The sequence below is a fragment of the Mustela putorius genome, unplaced genomic scaffold (assembly GCF_011764305.1).
Source record: "Mustela putorius furo isolate JIRA1106 unplaced genomic scaffold, ASM1176430v1.1 tig00003987_pilon_pilon_pilon, whole genome shotgun sequence".
Classification (NCBI taxonomy): Eukaryota; Metazoa; Chordata; class Mammalia; order Carnivora; family Mustelidae; genus Mustela; species Mustela putorius.
The window spans coordinates 5,868,468-5,890,245 of NW_025422126.1; the positions used below are offsets into that span (position 1 = coordinate 5,868,468).

The window sequence follows — 21,778 nt, forward strand, 5'->3', positions numbered from 1 at the left end:
GCCTGACATTAGCCAGAGTGTCCCCCTTGTTCCAGGCTCTTCAGACCAATAGATGGATTCCTCTCCAAGTACAAGGGGCCCCACGGATTCGGCTGTGGTCCCAGCCAGGCCCAGAGGGAAAACCACTCAGTGGCTGCGGTGACTTCAGCCATACAGAACTCCAGGACCTGTCTGGTCCAGTCCCCGAAGCCCAGCCTCATCTGGCACCAGGTCTCCTGGGAAGGAACAGGCAGTTCCTCTCAAGTGGACTAAAGATGGGGCCCGTCCCAGGAAGGAGGAGGCGTCTCCGGAGAGATGACCCTGCCAGGGCCCCTTGGGGAGGGAGGGCTGGGGCTGGGACAACAGACGCCTTTGTTCCCCTCTCAAAAGCAGCCACCCTGTCCTGCCCCACCCCCTCTGTTGGTTGGACACCCCCCCATTAGGACTCCAGCCACTCCTGGGGCAGGACCCATCCTGCACACAGAAGACAGAGAGGGAGCCTGAAACCATCCCAGATAATACCTACTCATACTGAGACATGCCCCACCCTCAGCAGCCTTCAGTCTGATGGGGCAGACAGACCTTCCTCTTTCGGATGCCTGGCTGATGGGGGAGAAACCGGCTTCACTCTGAGGAACCCCATTCTGATAGGGATGGGACCTCCCTCTCCTTCAAGACTTCACAATCTGATGGAGGAAATGGACTCCCCACTCTCCACCCACCAAACCTAGTCTAATGTGGGAAACATGGCTTTCATCCTTAGAATCCCCTAATGGGAAGGACCTAATATTAGCCCTTAGGATGCCCCTGGGCTGACAGCAGAGGCAAGAGGGGAGGAAGGATTCAGTGCACTCAACTACCCTTCCCAGGCATCTCCAATGAATCAGACCCAGAGGTGGATAAGCGACCAGCAAACAGAAAACAGAAATAGCTCCCAAACCACAAGAAGCTCACCAACTGGGAAATAAAAACACCTGGGGTATGGATAAATGTGTGAGAAATTGCCAGGAAATTCACCCACCCAGTACCCAAGGCCTACTTCCTAAGGCAGCCTCGTCCCTCAGCAGCCACACTCCTGGGCCTGCAGCCGCTGTCCGCAATTTCTGTCTAGACGACTCGGCCTTCCCCTTGCTCCAGAACCCAGCTCAGAAGGCACTTCCTTATGAAAGGCTTCCCAAAACCCCCGGCCACAATCAGAAGCCCCTCTTTCAGGAGACACCCTCTCCTGTGACCAGCTTGCATTTCTACCGTGTCCCTCCCACCCCTAGCTGAGCCTGACCCCCCAGGTTCCCACACCCCCAGTCCCCACCACCTGAGCCCAGGGCCTCACACCCTTCCTCCATGAGACCTACCTGAGCTCCAAGCACAGGGGAAAAGCAGGTCCTCCCCTCTCCCCTGTGACCCAGCTTTGCCCTCACCACCCTATCAAAAGACCTCTCACCAAGTCACCAGCCGCTGCCTTCTGGCCAACTCCCAGGTGCGTAGCTCAAGCTGGTCCCCTCTTCCCCCTCAGGCACCTGAGCTCTCCAAGGCCCCAGCTGCCCCTAGCTCTCCTCTCTGTACACACCATAACTCTTCCCTACGCCACAGTACCCACGCACCCCTGGAGGCAACTGCCACTTCCAAACCTGGGACTTTCCAATCCCTACCTCCCTCCACCATCACTACCCCCAGGATCCTGACCCATCTATGCAGACAGAAGTCTCCCTACATCTTCCTCAACTTCCAGTCTGGCTCCCTGCCAAGCTGCCCCTTCCCTGCCGGCCTCAGACAGACAGATGGCCAGAATGGTCACTCTGGAAGCAGTGGAGGGTGGCCTGGTTGACGCCAGGGGCCACTTGGATGGTGTTGACTCTCTGTTGTTTTTCCATTGTCACAGCTCCCGAGGTGTGACAAGCCCCCTGAACCCATGCCAATGGAAAACTTCAGCCTCAGGCAAGGATGCCCAAACTTGGAAGGGAAAGAGCTGTGGCCAAGTCTGAAGCCCAGAAGCCAGCCTAGACTGGGGACCAGAGATGGTAAGTCAGGTTCAACACTGCCACTCTCAGCAACTTCAGATGCATCCTTGGACAAAGCCACAAGACTTCTCCCTATTCCACCCAAGATAGGTCACAGAGGGCTTGACTGCTGAGAGAGAGATGACAGCCAAGGTTCGAAGAGCTGGTGATGACATGTCTATCACACCCGCCTTCCTCCCCTTCCAACAAAGAAAACTTCATAACCATCTGTAGGAACAAGAATTCGATTCCTTCCCATTACCTCTCGGGAAGTCCCTCCTGTTATCTCACTTTGATCGTTAGTGTTGGCAGCTGAATTAGGAAGAACAGCAAGAACCAGAAGGGATGCACAGCCCGAGAGAGAGTGGACTGGCCAGGGAGGTGCGGGAGGCTGTGTGGGCCATTCAGCCCTCTCCCTCCGGGTGGAAGCGCGGTCCGCAGAGGGCTTTGTGAACACACGGGCTGGCTTCTCCGCTGAATGGCAGCGGACAAATTACTTAATCTCTCTTAGTCTGTTTCTTCAGCTGTAAAAGGGAGTAACAATCCCTCCATTAACAGGATCACTGGGAGAACCAAATGAGATCATGCATGTCAGTTTCCTGACACATACCAGACACCGAGCAGTCAGACTAATGGACACCACCTCCTCATTCATATTTCTCAGTTGCGTCCTCTCCCCAAGCCTAGCTTGGACCCTGCTTTCTCCCAGGCTCCTCCTCGGCCTCCTCACCCAGTCTCCCTGCTTCTGCCCTCTGCACCCCTGCCACTGCCAAAGGCGTCCCTCTGCAAGGGAAATCTGCTCTCTTCTCTCCTCTCACACTGCCCCCTGAACCACCGCAGACTCTCTCCTTAGTGACGTTCCAGGCTGTTGCTGACTAGCCTGCGCTTTTCTCTTGAGGCTCACCTATCATCACCAGCCCCACCCGCAGGTCGCACACACAGGGTGCTTCGAGCCTCCCAGACCTTTTCACATTCTGCGCCCTCCGCCAGGAACACCATCCCCAGGGCCACCGCCTTGGCCTCCTTGTCTTTCCAGATGAAGCTCAGGGGCTCCAGAGCCACCTCTGTCCCAGGAAAGCGTCCCTCACCATGTCCCCTGCTGGGACTGGGGTGGGGACTCCTCCCTAGGCCTTCCATGGCACCTGTCACCCTGCAGTGTAGTCACCTGCTCAGCTCTAAATCCTTCGGCGACAGAGTGGGACCCTTCCTCTCAGAAGCCCCAGCCCCGGACACTCTGTCAACATTTGCTGAATGGGTGTACGATTGCTCCCAGAGCACCCTGCTAGAACAGTCATCATAACACCTGCCCCGTAATTAATCCCATCCAGACATTGGTCTCCCCGGCCTTCCCCCTGGACCCCAAGACTTCCTAGAGGACAGTGACAGTTTCTAACTAATTCTCACTATCACTTCCACATGGGGCTGAGTCCAAGTGCTTAGACGGATGCCATGACTCCTGAGCCTTACAGTATGAGGTATTTGCAGTTTCCTCTTCCAGGTCAGAGAAAGAAACCCATGGCCTCCGAAGTGAGGCACGGTACAGCCCATTATTGATTTCGTCCTTCTCTTCCAAATGCCTCAGGAAACCTGGCCTCCTGGGGCTATGAGAGAGGGCGGGGGGGGGGGGGAGCAGGGCCACCATCCATCCAATGGACTTTAGCCAAGCCTGGGCTCCAGGCTTCAGGCAGCACCTCTTTCCCTGCTCAGCAAATTCAATAAACACAACAGAGCCTTGAAATGTTTAAGTACTGACAGCTCCAATTTACAGACAGGAAAACTAAGGTCCAGAAGGGTAAGGACAAATGTCCAAGGCCCCCTGTGAGTTAGAGGCAAGTGGGGGGGGTGGGTCGTGGGAAAGATCTTGACCCCAAAGACAGGGTCTCCAACAGGTACTGGGCTGCTCACAAGGTCCCCATCCTGCTGGCACTCTATGCCAGCATGGGCAGCAATGACCTACCTCTTCAAGTCACAGAGAGGCAAACCAAGGCCCAAGAGGGGCTGAGTCACCCTGATGGTAGAGCAGCACAGGAGGAACAAATGAGAAGGGCAAAGGCTCCTAACGCTCACGGGGAGAAAAGTCTCATCTCAATGGTCAGGAGGATCTTGGCTTTGAGGGACATTAGCCATAGCAGAAGAGAGAGTCGCACATCCTAGTGAGGACAAAGACATGGTCGCAGTGCTGGTCAGCCAGCTGCAATGAGGACTAGTCATCAAGGTGAATGCAGAAGCTTCAGGATCTTCTGCAGCCTCGCCTCCGAGCCCGGGGCCTCCACACACAGAGCAGGGCACCCTCAGGGCCCATGAAGGGTTTGGCACTGCCCAAGGGCAAGCCCCAGAGAAATGGACTAAGCGGGGCCCAGCCTCTGCCCAGCTTCTGATGTCCCCTGACCTTAAGAAAGTCAGGTAACCTCTAACACTCTGGTTCCTCTTCTGGAAAGCAGAAAAGGAAAATTAGCCTCCTTGAAAAAGATGTCAGGGGGACGGTTGGGAAGCAGTTTCTAAATTATCTTCAAGCCTCAGTTTCTTCTTCTGAGGAGAAGAAAATAGTCTCTAGAGGATCTCACTAACGCTGTTGAGGAAGAGTGTCAGACAGCAGGCTGTGTGTGAAATTGCTTTGTCGTGGTCGCGAAACGTAATGACCACTGGGGTCATGTCTTCCTAGTCTAGCTGCTCCTTTGGGGAAGGAATAGGTCTTACATGTCTTTGATCCCCACGCCATGCCTAGTACACAGCAGGCACTCAATAAATAATTATTGGCAGCAAGAAGAAAGGGAAGAGAGGAGAGAGAAGTGGGGCACAAGGATAGAAGAAGGTAAAGAAAGAAAAAAATGAAAATGAAGGGCTTGTAGAAGTGGTAGGGGGAGGAGAGAGGGAAGCGTCTAGTGGCACTTAAAGGAGCAGGCAGAGGGAAGGGGTACAACCAGGGTGACAAACCAGAGTGCCTGATCTGGGCTTGTCTTGTCTACAGAGGCTATCCCCAGGGGCTGCCCTGCCCCAGCTTCCCCCCCCCCCCCGCTATTTTGTACCAGTTTTTCATCTCAGAGGCAAAGCCTCTCCCTTTCTGAGCCATGCCAAGCTCCTAAGGAGATAGGAACCCCTCTCCCCACCCCAGCTTCAGACAGATGGTGGCCAGCCACCCTAGGCCTCTGGAGGTCAGAGGGAGGGAAACAGAGTGGATGGGATGCATTTTTCCCAGGCTCTGTGGGGGCCTGCCACCCTGTGTGATGTGTGTCTTTCCACTTCATGCCATGTAGGGACTGGAGTGAGTGTGTCAGCGGTCAGCGGCCCCAGGGTCTGCTGGCTAGTGACCATGGGGCACCAGAGTGTGTGGGCTTTAGTCTGACTGTCTGTGGGGGTCAGTGTTGGTGGGTCTCACAAACAAGGTGTTGGGGAGATAGGTGCCAACATGAGTGTGTGAGGGTATATCCCAGAGTGTTTGTCACAGTGAGTGCAAGTGACAGTGTCTGTGTGTATCTGTGTAGGCCACCATGAGTGTGCCAACATGAAGGTGTGGTAGAACTGATGTGTGTTAGAGTGTGACATGTGTACGACAACATGACTGTCAGCAAGAATGTGTTCATGAATGTGTACCAGTGAGTGTGTGACGGTGTGTCATTGTACACGATAAGCTTGTGGCAGTGAACGTCCGTGTGTATGCCAGCAGGAGTGTGCCCATGGATGAGTGTGCCCGTGTGTCTCCAGGAGCGTGTGTGCCATTGTGTGTTAACCTGCCCCCTTGCGTCTCTGCGTCTGCTGGCCGGTAGATGCTGGGTGTCAGCAGCGAGTGAGTGTGAGTGTGTGTGTCTGTGTGTGTGTGTGGCGGCGGCGGTGGCGGCGAGGAGCTGTGAGCCAGATGGGGCGTCCAAGTCCTCACTCTAGGTACCCCCACCCAGGACCCCCGGGTCTCCTCGGCCCCGCCAGCGACCACACAGAGGAGACCTCTGGCAAAGGAGAGCTGCGTACCGCGGAGCCAGGCGTCGGCGCTCCCGGGGTGACCGACTGGAACCCCCGCCCGAGCCCTCGCCCAGGTCGCCCCCAGGGCACCCGGCTGGGCCGCCGCCGGCACTCACCGCGTCCCTTTGTCGCCCATGGTCCGCCGCGGCCGCAGGAGGTCCGAGGCGACAGCGCCCAGGCTGGAAAATCCCCGGCCGGCAGGAGGAGCGCGGGCCAGCCGGCTCCCGGCTCCCTGCTCCGCCTCCTCCGCTCTCCCGGCCGCAGCCGCCGCCGCCCCCGCCCCGGGCCCGCCCGCCGCGCAGCACAGCGCCCGCCGGGGCCGCGGCCAGGGGCGTGGAGCAGTGCGGGAGGGTGCGTGTGCCTGCGCGTGTGCGCGCCAGGGCAGGACGGCGGGCGCGTCAGGGCCTCAAGGCCGGCATTTGGGGGTCCACACCGCCATGCACCCCGCTGTGTGTCTGTGTACGTGAGGGCGCACGCTGGGGTGTCTATACGTGCGCGTGTGTGCACGCGAGTGTGCCGGTGCGTGAGCACGGCCGTGGCTCCGGCCGAGTCGGGAGTGTGTTCGTGCGGTGGAACGGTATGCACGTCTTTGTGCAGTTGTGCGTGTGTGCAGGAGGGCTCCCCGGTGCTAGCGAGGCAACCTTTTGTGTATGCGGGAGGGTGGAAGCCCAAAGTCGGCCCACCCCAAGGCCTAGCTCCCTCCCAGCGGCGCCCCTGGTAAGGGGCGGGCGGGGGCCTGTAGGAGACCCCGAGTGCCTGGCACCGCCTTAGCCCCATGCCTCACCCTCCCCCACCCCAACTCCCCGCCCTTCTGGAGAGATAACACCCAACAACCCTACCGGGACAGGAAGAAGGGGCAGGGGGGGGGGGTTGGAGAAGGCAGCCATCAACGCTGGGGAACTGATGAGGGGGCGTGGGCCAGAGACCAGCAGGGGGCGGGTGGAGGTAGCTGCCTAAGAAGAGGAAGCAGTGAGCACAGGAGGTAAGAAGAAGCTTAGGGCTGGTCTCCTGTGGCCTGGGAGTCTGACCTGGTGGGGTAGCACCGTGGAAAGGCCCCTACCGAGCTTCATGGCTTTTTACGGGTGACGTTGGACTCCAGCCCTCTCCAAAGGGCTCCAAACACACAAAGTGAGATACTTAATATAGCTTGCAGAATTGTTCACAGGTGTTTGCTGGCCTCCCCGAGTGCCTGGCAGGGGGTAGGAGCCCAGTAGATGTTAGCCCATCTCTCTGCAGACATCTTGGCGTGCTGTAAAACCCTGGCTTGGGACCCTGCTGCCCCTTCCTGCTGTCCATGTAGTAGAACAATATGAGGTCCTTCCCACCCCTTCACTGCTGGGATTTGACTAATTGGACCAGACAGTTCCCTAATATTGGCATATTAATGGGAGGAAAGGAAGCTATCATTTACTCTTATGTGATTGTGGGTCTGTAAACATCTCCTGTAATTATGTTCAGAAGCAGTTACCTATGCTGGTTATATATAGCTGGGTAAGGATATCCCAATAAAATTACTGTAATTATGTCCAGATAGGCAGGTGGTTAAGGAGGGCTGTGCTGATAGGCAGACAGGGTGGTCCAGGGTCTGGGCAATGTTGGGAATTAAGAGAGTGTGGATTAGAGCCCAGGACTTTCATCTTGGCCTTGGCCTCTGGGCTTCACCCTTACTCCTTCCGGGAAAGGAGAGAAGCCACCTGCTGTTTCTGCTGAGCCCAGGGACTTGAGAGGAGTGTACCAGAGTCCTGTGTGATGAGGGGAGGCTCACTGTGTGAGCTTGAGAGGACCCTAACTGGGATGGAGAGACCAGCTTCTGCCACTCTCCACATCAGTTTCCCCTGGGAGAATGGGGTTAACCCAGCCACATGATCTACAATGGCTCTCCTCATGGTGTTGCCGAAAGCACCTGGATTTTACATCTTAATTCTCCCTTTGACTCAATAAATGCTATGTTTAGTTTGCTACAAGACATAATGTGCATTACTTCCAAGGAAAACGAATGGTCCAGGAAGATGCATCAGATTGTTTCAAGTAACTCTTGCCCCCACACAGCTCTTCCCAGCCCATTTAGTGAAGTATGGCTCTAATGCTCTGGGGACAGTGAACAGATTGGTAGGCTGTGCAGTTAACAGGCACGATGTCAAGTACATCCCCATGAGCCCATAAACTTCATGAGGGAGTTAATGGTGTCCCTGACACTACTTGATATTCAGAATTCTATGAGATAAATTCTCTTCTCCCTGTTTTATAAATAAGCAAGCTGATGCTTGGAGAAGCTATGTAGCTTGCCCACATCCATAGCCTTCCCGGGGACCTTGGCATCTGACCTCCCCTTCTCCAGCTCCCCCAACCCCCACCCACACCACCAAGGGAAGCTAGTATATGGAAGAGCCAGAAACTGGTCTTTGATTTACTCTTCATTCAAAAACTGTTCGTCAAATATGCCATGCGCTGTTCTGGGAACTTACAAATCAGTGATCTGTAGGACAAACAGGGCTGTCATTCCAGTGAGGGATCTAGGGTGGGGGAAGAGGAGTTTAAAAAAGTTAAATAGGTAAAGTTTTTGCTTTACCTATCAGGACCTTCAGACAGTATAAAATATTCTTAGTATCCTTAAAATTAACAAAGATGTAAATGTGGTATGTTGAGGAGAACTCTATAAGTATAAATGATCTAATTTCAAGCAATGCCAAGTATTAGGAAGGAAATAAAACAGTGAAGAAACAAAGAGTGATGGGGCAAGTATACTCAGAAATGGGCTCTTGACCTCTGGGTAAAACCTGCAGGTAAGGACCCAGTGATAGGTGCTGTGCGGTGAAAGCCTGCGGGGAGAACTGCCCAGGCAGAGGGAGGAGCAAATACAGAGCTGGACCCTTCTGAAGCCCAAGAATAAGGTCAGGGTGCCTGGGTTTGGGTGAGCCAGGGAAGCAGAATACAGATCCTATAGCATTTTTTGTTGGGCTGAAGAGTTTGGAGAGTCAGTGGAGGACACAAGAGATGAGAAACAGTACTTGCTTATATTTTGAAAGGTCACTCTGGCTGTTGGCTGGAGAGGTGTTGGACCAAACAAGCAGGGACAGTAGGCAAGAGAGAGCGGATCATGGTTTGGACAATGGTGGTGGCAGCAGAAATGAGAAGTAAAGGGGTTCATGTATATTTGGAGGTAGAGCACCTGCTCGGGGACCAGTTGTGGACAGTAGGAGATCCAAGGTTGCTCTGAGGTTTGGGTCAGTTCTGTTTGTTCCACCCCTCATGCAGGCCACCTCCCCCCCCACATTTCTTCAAGGGCACTGAGGGTTGAGAGTCCTGGAGGCTCCCTCCTTCTGGTCTTGACCCATTTGTTATTCAGCCTCCATCTGCAAACCAGATTGGTCTTTCTAAAAGGCAAATAGATTCTACTCCTGAGGTTCGTAGGGGATGGTCATGTCCAGCTCTGACCCAGCCTGGGCCAGTCATAGCCCTGAAGTTCACCACTCACAATAATGACCTCTTACCAAAAGAGAAAGAGAGATATGAAGCCTTATTCCTGCTTTATAGATGAGAAAACAAAACCTCTAAGAGGGAACGTGCCTAAGTCAAGGACATAGCAAATAAAAGGTAGTTCAAACCTGTAGTTGAAACCTAAAGTTTGTGCTTAGTTGGTCAGGTAGTTGAATGTCAGATTGAAGAAGGAGTGAGTGGGGGCAGGGAGGGGGGTTGTTTCTAGCTCCTTGTTCAACAAAGGATGTGAGGTTGACTGATGCATGCCTTTGAGATGTTAAAGATTGATAAACTAGGGAGATTCTCTACTTTTGCCCCAACCAGAAATCTAGGTGTCATCTTTGACTTCTCCTTTGCCTTGCTTAATCCCTATCGGGCCATCCTGGGCATCTACCTCCTAAGTGTCTCCCAGTAAAGCTGAAGACATAGGCAGGACCCAGACCAGGCTGGGCCTGGAGGGTCATGTTAAGGAATTTGGTCTTTATCCAAAGATCAATGAAGATTTTTGAGCTTTGAAAGATTTTAAGCAGAGCAGTGACATGCTGGGACCTGTATTTTGAGACAATGGCTCTGGCTGTTGTAAAGGATGGATTAGATGTGGGCTGGAGGGGAGGGGATGCAGAGGGGAGGGACCTTGTTTGCAGTTCAGGGAAAGGACATAACCACATTCCAGGGAGAGGACATTCAATAGCTGCAAAGCCAGGCAGGAAGGAAAAGGGTACAGTACTTTGCAAGAATTCAGATGGATCTGTGGCCAGAGCACAGAGAGGGGAGGAGCAGGACTGGAAAGGAGGATGGGGCCGTTATCTTGAGGAAGCAGGCTCATAGCTGGGTCAGCTCCCCAATTTGTCAGGGTGTAACAAGACCTCCAGCTTGTTGAACAAGATTGCTGTTGGTGGGATTGTTGGTATCTAACTATCACTCAGTGGATGATTCAAGGTTCTCATTTGTAATTGACAAAACCAATTCTGGCTGACTCGAATATCCGAAGAACTTATTGGCAGGATATTCAGATAGCTGCTGCTGCTGAGGAAGCAACACCACAACTCATACCCCCAGCTATTGCCAGCCTCAAGCCTAGCCCTAGAAAGTAGGTATGGCCACTGCCACATCTTTGTCCCTGGAAAGGATTCTTCACCGGCTCTACATTCCCCGAGGCAAAGCCCTCTACTCTTCAAAATACCCCATGGTTGGTTGAGCCTGGTCACGTGATCCTAGGTTTGCAGGCAAGGACCCTGAGAAACTGCCTTGTTGGCATTTGTGATTTCCATACTGGGAGGCAGCCTTTGACTTACTCCGAGACTTGTAGGGCAAAGGATTCCCCAAACGTAAGATGGGAATTTAGAGGCTGAGCTGCCAAAAAGTACAAATACCCACTCTACTACGAAATGCAGCTGAATGAGTTTTGGTGACAGGAAAGGACAGCTACCCTTGCTAACTGAGAGGTCTTTGCTGGGTCGGCGTGATATTGTTAGCTTTCTAAAGAAGAGAGGCAGCAGATAGGATTCTAGTCATAGTGAAGTATGTTCTAGCTGACTAACCCCTGTAGATAGCAATATAAACTTTGAACAAAATATAAAAACAAGAATTTTAAGGCACTGGAGAACAAACAGAAACAGTCCAAAACTGGAGGGGATTTTGCTCTTGAAAGATGGGAACCGCACTGGGGGAAATCTGCCTTTATATGCTCTTCTACTGAGGGCCCTTCCCTCTAGGGAAGCTGGAACTCAAGCAGAAAGCTTGAGGGAGATGAAAGCTGTTTGAGATATCAGAAGAAGGAATTTGAGAATGCTAGAATGACCAGAAATTGACAGGGGAAGTCCTGGGAGGGAGGGAGCTACAGAGGGGCTAAGACTCCAAATCTTTGTATAGGTTATCCTCAAGTCCTCTCTGAGGCATGGACAAAATCATGTAGTTTCAGCCCCAGAAAAAGAAGTAACATGTCACCAAGGCAAATACGCGGGTGACAAATAAGCAAATGATAAAAGGATCCATGTCTTCTGTCATTAGGGAAATGTAAATTAAAACAGCAATGAGATACTCCTAGGCACCCCTTAGGATGGACAATTTGAAATACAGACGTCAAATGCTGGCAAGGATGCAGGGAAACAGGAACTCTCACCCATTGCTGATAGGAATGCAACTTTGGAAGACAAGTTTGATGGTTTCTTACAAAACCGAACATACCTTTACCATACAATCCAGTAATCAGGCTTCTTGGGATTTACCCAGATTAGCTGAAAACTTATGTCTGCGTGAGAACTGAATAGGTGTTTACAGTGGCTTTATTCATAATTGCCAAAATTTTGAAACAACCAAAATGTCTTTCAGTAGATGGATGGATGGATAAATAAACTGGGGTACAATAAAATATTATTCAATGCTAAAGACAAATGAGCTACCAAGCCATGAAAAGGCCTGGAGAAACCTTAAATGCATATTACTAAGTGAAAGAAGCCAATCTGAAAAGGCTACATGCTACATGATTCCAACTCTATGACCTTCTGAAAAAGGCAAAAGTGTGGAGACAATAAAAAGATCAGTGGTTGCCAGGCATTGAGGGGGAAGGGAAGAAAGAATAGGTGAGCACAGATGATTTTTAGGGCAATGAAAATATTCCTGGGGCACCTGGGTGGCTGAGTGGGTTAAGCCTCTGCCTTCAGCTCAGGTCATGCATGATCCCAGGGTCCTGGGATGGAGCCCCTCATCAGGCTCCCTTCTCCCTCTCCTCCTGCCCCTCCCCCTCCCCCTGCTGGTGCTCTCTCTCCCTCTCTCTCTCAAATAAATAAAAATCTTTAAAAAAAAAAAAAGGAAATAATCTGTATGATACTATAATGGTGGATACATGTTATTACTTATTTGTCCAGATTCTTAGAATGTAAGACACTCCTAGTGAATCCTAATATAAACTGTGGACTTGTGATTATAAGGTGTCAATGTCGGCTCATTAATTGTAACAAATGTACTACTCTGGTGGGGGATGTTGATAGTGGGGGAGGAGATGCATGTTTGGGGGTGGGAGGTATATGGAAAATCGGTACCTTCTCAGTTTTTCTGGAACCTAAAATTGTTCTAAACAAACTTAAAGACTGATAATTTTTTAAAGGAAGTGAGAATGGGACAGAAAAACCATCTGAATAAATAATAACTGGGAATCTCACAAATTTGATGAAAAAAATCAGCTTGTAGATCCAAGGAGCTTGGCAAAATCCAAGTAAGATCAATACAGAGGATTAACATCTAAGTACATCATAATCAAACTGCAGAAAACCAGAGATAAAGAGAAAATCTTGGAAGTGGCCAGAGGAGAAAAGACACGTTACAAACACGATTATACACAGTGAAGCAGCTACAAATGAGGGCTGACTTCTCATCAGAAACAACAGAGGCCGGGAGACAATGGAGTGACATCTTTAAAGTGCTGGAAGAGGGGGAAAATGGCCAACCCAAATTCTCTATCTGGCAAACACATCCTTCAAGAAATGAAAGTGTGGGTGCCTCGGTGGCTCAGTGGGTTTAGCCGCTGCCTTTGGCTCAGGTCATGATCTCAGGGTCCTGGGATCGAGTCCCACATCAGGCTCTCTGCTCAGCAGGGAGCCTGCTTCCCTCTCTCCCTCTGCCTGCCTCTCTGCCTACTTGTGATCTCTGTCTGTCAAATAAATAAATAAAATCTTAAAAAAAAAAAAAAAAGAAATGAAAGTGAAATAACGACATTTTCAGATCGATGACAGGAGAGCGTGTCCAAAACCAGCAGCACAGCAGCGTAAAAAATGCTAAAGAGAGTTCTTTAGGCTGAAGGAAAATGACACCAGATGGAAAGGTAAATCTTTTGAAAGGAATGAAGAACACCAGAAATGGTAACTCTATGGACAAATAAGGGTGTTTTTTCCCTTTACTTTTAACTGACTGTTAAACACCAAAATAAGAACATTTTATTACGGGGTTTTTAATTCATATAGAAGTAAAATATATGACAACATTAGGACCATAGGACATGGAGGATGGAGATAAGTGGAATTATATTGTTGCAGGGTTCATATATTCTATTCTGAGTAGACTATGATGAGTTAAGGATGCCTATTTATAATCCCTAGAGCAACCACTTAAAACTTAAAAAGTAAATAAAGATGAAGTATTAGAAGTATTTGACTAATCCAAAAGAAGACAGGAAGGGAGAAACAGAGGACCAAAAAAGAGATGAGACGAGAGAAGAAAACAAATGGCAAAATGGTAAACCTAATCCTACCATAGAAACAAAATTACATTAAATAGAAATGGAATCAAAGAAAAGAATAAGGGGCGCCTGGGTGGCTCAGTGGGTTAAAGCCTCTGCCTTCAGCTCAGGTCATGATCCCAGGGTCCTGGGATGGAGCCCGCATCGGGCTCTCTGCTCAGCAGGGAGCCTGCTTCCTCCTCTCTCTGACTCCCTCTCTGCCTACTTGTAATCTCTGTCTGTCAAATAAATAAATAAATAATAAAAATAAATAAATAAATAAAAAGAAAAGAATAAAAAAGGTAAGATCTAACTATACACTGCCTTCGAGAGCTACACTTTAAATATAAAGACACAGATGGATAGAATATAAAGGGGTGGTGACAGATATACCACGGAAGCATAAGAAAGCTGTGAACATAAGAAAGCTAATTTAGCTATATCCATGCCAAAGAAAAGAGACTTCAAGATAAGATTATTATCTGAAATTAAAGAGGGATATTTCATAACAATAAAGGCTCAACTGATCAAGAAGACATAATCATAAATGGGTACACACTTAATAAAAGAACTTCAAGATACATAAAGTAAAAATTCACAGAACTAAAAAGAAAAATAGATAAACCTACAATTGTGTTGGTGATTCCCTTTTTTTTTCCTTCTTACAATTTTATTTATTTATTTGAAAGTGAGAGCAGGGGCAGAGGGTGGGGGAGGGGGAAAGGCAGGGGGTAAGGGATGAGAGAGAAGCAGACTGAGCAGGGATATTGATAAGGGGAGGGGCTCGATCCCAGGACCCTGGGATCATGACCTGAGCCTAAGGCAGATGCTTAACCAACTGAGCCACCAAGGCACTCTCCTGTGTTGGTGATTCTTAATATTCCCCTCTTGGTAAGTAAGAACATCTAGAGAAGCATAAGTAAAATTCAAAAAGATTTTAACATTAATGTCAACTACCTTCACCTAACTGACATTTGTAGAAGTATACAGCCAACAATTGCAGAAAACGCATTTTTTTTTCAAATGCACATAAAATAGTCACCAAGGTAGACTTTATGCTGGGCCACAAAAAGACCTCCCAAAACAAAACAAAACAAAACAAAACAAAACTCAGTTTTAAAAGACTGGTATCTTACAGACTATATTCTCTGAACACAACAGAATTAAATTAAAAATTAATAAGATTAAGATACGGGGCTTTATGCATTTAAAGATTAAGTAACAGACTTCTAAATAGCACATGGGTCAAAGAAGAAATCACCAGGAAAATTAGAAATTATTTGGAGCTGAATGGTAAAGAAAATGCAGCATATAAACACTCGGGGGGCGGGGGTGGCTGCCTGGGTGGCTCAGTGGGTTGAGCCGCTGCCTTTGGCTCAGGTCATGATCCCAGGGTCCTGGGATCGAGCCCCGCATCAGGCTCTCTGCTCAGCAGGGAGCCTGCTTCCCTCTCTCTCTCTGCCTGCCTCTCCATCTACTTGTGAGAGCCTGCTTCCTCCTCTCTCTCTCTCTCTCTGCCTGCCTCTCTGCCTGCTTGTCATCTCTCTCTGTCAAATAAATAAATAAAATCTTTAAAAAAAAATAAAAATAAACACTCGGGGGAAGCAGTTGAAGTAGTGCTTTGGGGAAATGTCTATTTTATATGCTTATAGTATAAAGGAAGAAACGATTAGAATCAATCACCTAAATTTCTACCTTAGGAATCAAAAAAACAAAGAACAGATTAAACCCAAAGCAAGTGGAAGAAAGGAAATAATAAATATCAGAATATATATCAATGAGATTAGGGGCACCTGTGTGGCTCATTCAGTTAAGTGTCCAATTCTTGATTTTTGCACAGGTCATGATCTCAGAGTTGCAGGACTGAGGCCCAGGTTGGGCTCTCTGGGCGTGGAGCCTGCTTAAGATTCTCTCCCTCACCATCTCTGCTCCCCTCCCCTCCACTGTGTGCTTGTGCTCTCTCTCTCAAAAAACAATTTTTTTAATTAAAAAAAATCTGAATTCTAATCAAATCTGGTTTTATTATCAAAAGATTTGTCTGGGGCTAAAGGATTTCAGTGGTGAATTATAAAAAATATTTAAGGAAGAAGTAATACTAATCTTACACAGACAGATTCAGAAAATAAAGGAAGGAACACTTGCCAACTTGTAGTAACCACCTGAATAATCCTGATACCAAAACCTGAAAGACATTGCAAGAAAAAGAAAAACTGTAGGTAAATATTCTGCATAAACCTCACTATTCATGAGTACAATGTAGCTTAATTATCAGAGCATAGTACACGGTAGGTGCCAAAAACAAAAATTCCAATGTATTACCAAATTGAATCCAGGTACAGAAGAAAAATACAATATATCATGACCAAGTGGATTTATCTCAGGACATAAGACTGGCTTAACATTTTAAAATCAATGTAATTTCCTGCATTAATAGATTAAAGGAGAAAAGCCATATGAATATCTCTATAGATGCAGAAAAAAGCATTTGGCAAGGTTCAACATCCATTCATGATACAAACCCTCACTCAGTAAATTAGCTGTAGAAGGGAACTTCCTCAACTTAATAAAGAGAAACTATGAAAAACCTATAACTAACATGACACCTAAACTCGAAACATTAAATACTTTCCCCTTAAGATCAGGAATAAGGCAAAGATAGTTCTCTCTACTTCCAGTGAATGTGATAGCAGCGATCCTAGCCATTGCAATAAGGAATACAAAGAAATAAAAGGGACGAGACTGGGAAGTAAGTACAGCTGTCTATATCTGCAAATGACATGATTGTTAATACAGAAAATGCTTAGAAATGTGCAACTGCTGGAATTAATAAATGCAGTCAATACATAAAATCCATTGTGTTTCTGTATACTGGCAGGAAAGAACTGAAAATGAAATTAAAAATTCTATTACAAGAGCATCAAAAAACATAAAATACTTAGGGATAATTTTTTTAAAAGACTTTTTGATTTATTTGACACAGAGAGAAAGAGAGTACAAGCAGGGGGAGCAGCAGGCAGAGGGAGAGGGAGAAGCAGGCTCCCCAGTGAGCAGGGACCTGAGCCAAAGGCAGATGCTCAAGGGACTGAGCTACCCAGGCACTTCACTTAGGAATAAATTTAACAAAAGACATGCAATACTTATCCCTTACACTAAAAATTATAAAACATTGCTGAGAGAAAGCAAAAAGGAGAGCTAAATAAATGAGGAAATATACTAAGTTCATAGTTTTGGGAGACTCAATATTAGTCTATTATTCTCCCAAATCAGTCAATACAACCCCAATAATCTTTTCAATTTTTTTTAGTAGATATGTATATGGAAATAATGAAATCAGCCTGGGGGAGGGGAAGGAAAAGACAAAGTTGGAGGACACACACTACATGATTTCAGATCTTAATGTCAAGCTGCAATCATGAATCCAGAGTGGTACTAGTTTAAAAGATAGATTAACAGGAGGGAAATAAGCTCACAGATCAGTTGTTAACATTCCCTTCTGGCCTGTGAACTCTATACCTGTATTGGAATCTGTCTGGTTCCTTGCTGCATCTCTGGAGTCTAAAACAGGCCTGAATTAATGAATGAGTATAATGCAACTTAATGATCACAGCATGGTACATAGTAGGTGCTCAGTAAATATTGATTAAATAAGTGCATTTTAAGGAGTGGAGTGGGCATTACCACTCAGCCTTCTCCTAAGGTCGAACTATATGTCCCCGTCAGATGTAATTTCTGAAGGTGGAGCAAACACCCCACTTTAACCTACCTCACCCCATGTCTCCTAGTTCTCTTCTTCAGTGTCCTCTCTTCCCTTCTCCTTCATCTTCACCATCCAGAAATCGACATTACCAGCTTTCTGATCCATGTTTCACCCTCTCTCACTGCAGACCCCCTAAAATTCAGAAAGCAGATCATGCTAATGGCGCTAGTGGTGACACCCACAAGCCCACAAGCCACGGGCTTCCCTGGTCTCCTCCAGAACAAAGACGGAGGAAGAGTGAGAGTCAGGGCTAGAGCTGTCCCTTTGGAAAGGGCAACCCACTGCCCAGGTTTGCCCAAGACAGAGGAGTCTCCTGACACAAAGCACTTCCCATTTGAAAACTGGGATGCTGGTAGGCAAACTTGAATGGTTGGTCACCGCACCTCCTGGGAATCCTCCCCACAGTGACCTTCACCCTGGAAAGGAAAGTACGAAGGGACTATCCCCTGGCCATGGTGGGGAGCCCCTCCTCCAGGGTGAGCAGCTTTGTCAAGTTTGGTCAAATGTCAAGAGCTAAGATGCCTCCTATCCTCAGCCCCAAAGCAGGGTCTGGAACTCAGTGAGCGCCGGATAAATTGCTGAATGAAGGAACATATTGAAGGAGCAAAGGGGCCCTGCCTTGCAGAACACCCCTACCCCAGGCGGGCTCTTTCCTGCAGCCACAATCCCACACACACGGCACTTCATCCAATCTCGTCATATCCCTGCCCACCCAACGTGGTCCACCAAGCACCAGCCTGTTTCTGCACTACCATTTACATACATTTAAATTATTTTAATAAAAGTAAAACATTTTTCTTTTTTAAAGAGAGAGACAGATAGTGACAGAGATGTGATGTGAGGGAGAGGAGGAGCCTGGGAGAAGAGCAAGAAGCCTGACGTGGGACTCGATCCCAGGACCCCAGGGTCACAACCTGAGCCAAAGGCAAACGCTTAACCGACTCAGCTACCCCAGGCCCCCAAACGTAGTACGCTTTTTAAGTTTTTCAATATAGAATGCTACTAAAGAAAAACTCGGTTTTCCCCCACCCTACCTCACCCTGCCCTGTGTCCCCAAGGAAACCAGCAACCTTTTCTGCTTTTAAACGTGGTGACTTTCACCACAAATCTGATTCATAGGCCGATACCTTCATGTCTTGATTTATGAACTAATTAAGAGCTAGTGAGTCCCTTCAGGAAAAAAATGAAGAAACCTGACCCCTTACTCTCCTGCTCATCTTCAGATCCCCCCCACATTGCCCTGGTTGTAATATTAGTTCATCCTTCTACTGAGTGTTTCCTCAAGCTCCATGGTCATTGACAATCTTTATTTCTGGTTCCGTCCATGTTAACTACATTTCATACTTTCTACTGTGTAAAATGGAGACTTTGCCTCCCTGCACCGTTTTGCCTGTCCCCCACCCCATTCTGACTCTGACAGACCATTACTTTTACATTGCCAAGAGTTATAGTTATATATGTCCTGTAACCATAATTGAATCTTTCATGCTTTATCTAGAGAGTAATTCTGATCATTTAAACCCAGTAAACAGCATCTACAACCTTATGATTAGAAATAGATTCTAATTAAAGATCATCATGGATTCATAAAACAAGAAATACGTGTCTTAAAAAACCAGGGAGGAGTTTCGGGAAATGAAAAATCTGATTGCCAAGGTAAAAAAATATATAATTTAAAAGTCCAGAAGCTAGTGCCTTGGGGTGTCTGGGTGGCTCAGTCATTAAGCCTTAAGCATCTGCCTTCAGTTCAGGTCCTGATTCCAGGGTCCTGGAGTCGAGCCCCTTGTGGGGTCATGTAGGGCTTCCTGCTCAGTGGGAAGCCTGCTTCTCCCTCTCCCACTCCCCCTGCTTGTGTTCCTTCTCTCACTGTATCTCTGTCAAATAAATGTAGAAAATTTAAAAAAAAAAAAAGAAAGAAAGAAAAGAAAAGAAAAAAAGCTAGTGCCAGAAAGTAAGGAAGGCCTTAAATAAACCGGGAGAGGGCGGGTCAGCAGGACACAGACACCAACCTGAAAGGGCCGTCAGTGGCCAAAGCTGCCTAAAGTACAAAACAAATATACACGAGTCCAGACTGACCTACAGAACTGAATAAATAAATAATTGCGGGGAAAGGATAAATCTTTCTTACAGAATTGTTCCAAGGAACATATGCAGCTACTCTCTGCTCCAGATGGAGCTTAATTGTCTCTTCTCCCTTGAATGTGGCTGTAACCGAGTGACTCACCTCCAAAGAATAGACTACGGAAAGGGGGGAAAAATGGTAACTATACAGCAGACTAATCGGACACACAAACAGTGCTTTAATCAAGTGATCAAGGTGACCGTCACCAGCTGATATCACGCGACAGAAGAGGCCCTTCCCCTTCGTGGTATTCTCCCCCAAGCAACCCACCCCACTCTAGTCCTGGGGAAAAGTCCCATTTGAGGGGTGTTCTACAAAATACGTGATACTCTTCAAAACTGTCAAAGTGAATAAAAAAAGAAAAGAAAAAAGGCGAAAAACTAGGAAAGACTGAGAAACTGTCCCGGGGAGACTCAGGAGACAGGACTAAACACAGTGCGCTATACTGGTTTGGGTCCTGAAAGGGAAGAAAGATGTTAGTGGAAAACTGTTGAGATTTGAATAAAAAATCTGGACTTTCAGTAATAGTAACGTATGACTGTTCATCTCTTAGTTTTGATGTGCCGTGGGAATGTAAGATGCTAACATTAGAGGAAATTGGGTGAAGGGCATTTGGAAACCCCTTTTATTATCCTGTCAGCTTCTCCATAAATCTAAAATTATTCCAAAATAAAAGACTTACTGAAAAAAATATCTAGAAGCAGGGGGAACCTGAGTGGCTCAGTCAGATGACTCTTGATGTTAGCTGAGGCCTTGATCTCAGGATTGTGAGTTCAACACCCATGTTGAGCTTCATGTTGGGCATGGAGCCTGCTTTAAAAAATAAATAGGATGCCTGGGTGGCTCAGTGGGTTAAAGCCTCTGCCTTCGGCTCAGGTCATGATCCCAGAGTCCTGGGATTGAGTCCCGCATTGGGCTCTGGGCTCAGCAGGGAAACTGCTTCTCTCTCTCTCTGCCTGCCTCTCTGCCTACTTGTAATCTGTCTCTCTGTCAAATAAATAAATAAAATATTTTAAAAAAATAAATAAATAAAATAAATCTAGAAGCAAAAGTCATGGAATTCTCCAGGATTATAGAAAAAAAATTTTTTTACAGAGTGGGGGGAAATTGAATCACAAAGGATTGATTCCAGAGACCTAATGTTTGTGTAATGAAATTTCCAGAGAGAAAAGGGAAAATAGAGGCAGGAAAATAGTTAGAAATAATAGAAGACAATTTCCCCAGAGAAAGAACAAGTCTTTAGATTAAAAGTACACACTGAAGGCAGAGCAGAATAAAAAACAAACCAAAAACCATGCCTAAGGTCTCCTGAGGTCTCAGAAAACCTAACTTTTCCTAGAAATTGAAAACAAATAAACAGATGATCTATAAAGGTGTAAAGATCAAATTAGCATCAGGCTTTTCTGGAGCTAGAAGTTAGGAAACAATGGCCTACAAAATCAGGGCAAATGTTTTTGAACTACCCAAACTAAAAAACAAGCATAGGGTCCAAATAGACTTGTGAGAATAAAGAAGTCTTACTTCCCATGCAATCTTGCTGGAAAAAGTAACCTGAGTTTGTGCTCCTGGAAAACAGAAAAAGGAAGACATGATGTAGTGTTCTCCTTCTCTTAGTTCCAGGAGCTGCACCTCCCAAGGTGTTAGAAATGCAAATTTTCATGCCCTATCCTGACCTATTGAATCAGAAACTTTGGAGGTGGGCTCAGCGATCTGTGTCATTTAACAAGCTGCAGAACCCATGGAGTTGTGGGTTACGCTCTCGAATCTCCTTTAGCTGTCTGATGCACTCACTGCTTGGTTGCTGTGAGTTGCTGCATAAAATGCAGTTGTCCTCTCCTCCTTCCTCTCCCCCCAACCCCAGTCTTAAGGGGAGACAGTCTCCAGAGTCTTCATGGAACCCCTCTAAAACTTTCTTGCTTAGCTTCTGGAATTCCCCTGCTTTATTCTGGTGGTGGTGATCCACTGGAGGAGTGGTCTTATCCCAGAATCCTTGCCTCAGGCTCTGCTTCAGACTAACACGACCTAATAGCCATGAAACAGTAGAATTAACCCCCAATACACATTTAAAAGAACCTCCAGGGTAATAACTGTTTGCCTAGAAGTATTTCATTTAAATTAGAACAGGAAAACGTGGGCTCTGATAACAGTGTCTTAAAAATGTCTTCAAGAATAAATTGACTTCCAGTTAATAGATTGTACAATTAAGAAGTTAGAAGCTCTTAGTCATACCATAAAGAAGGAGCATGTTTCTTCTATCAGGAAGAAATGGGAAAGATGCC

The 21,778-nt window shown here is 47.4% G+C and overlaps 1 protein-coding gene across 5 annotated transcripts in view; it reads right to left on the reverse strand.

Annotated features, from left to right (window-relative positions):
- Positions 1-6,323, reverse strand: part of ARRB1 (arrestin beta 1) — a 74,687-nt gene extending 68,364 nt beyond the window's left edge. For 2 of the 5 annotated variants that reach the window (XM_013064326.2, XM_004768030.3), the window contains exon 1: positions 6,047-6,204. Coding sequence is in view for 3 of the 5 variants with exons in the window: in XM_045071504.1 (XP_044927439.1) it covers positions 6,047-6,066 (20 nt within the window). In the remaining 2 variants the exon portion in view is untranslated. Of the gene's footprint in view, positions 1-6,046 lie in introns of all 5 variants that reach the window. The other 3 variants (XM_045071504.1, XM_045071501.1, XM_004768033.3) reach the window with 3 other exon arrangements.
- Between the last annotated feature and the right edge of the window lie 15,455 nt (positions 6,324-21,778).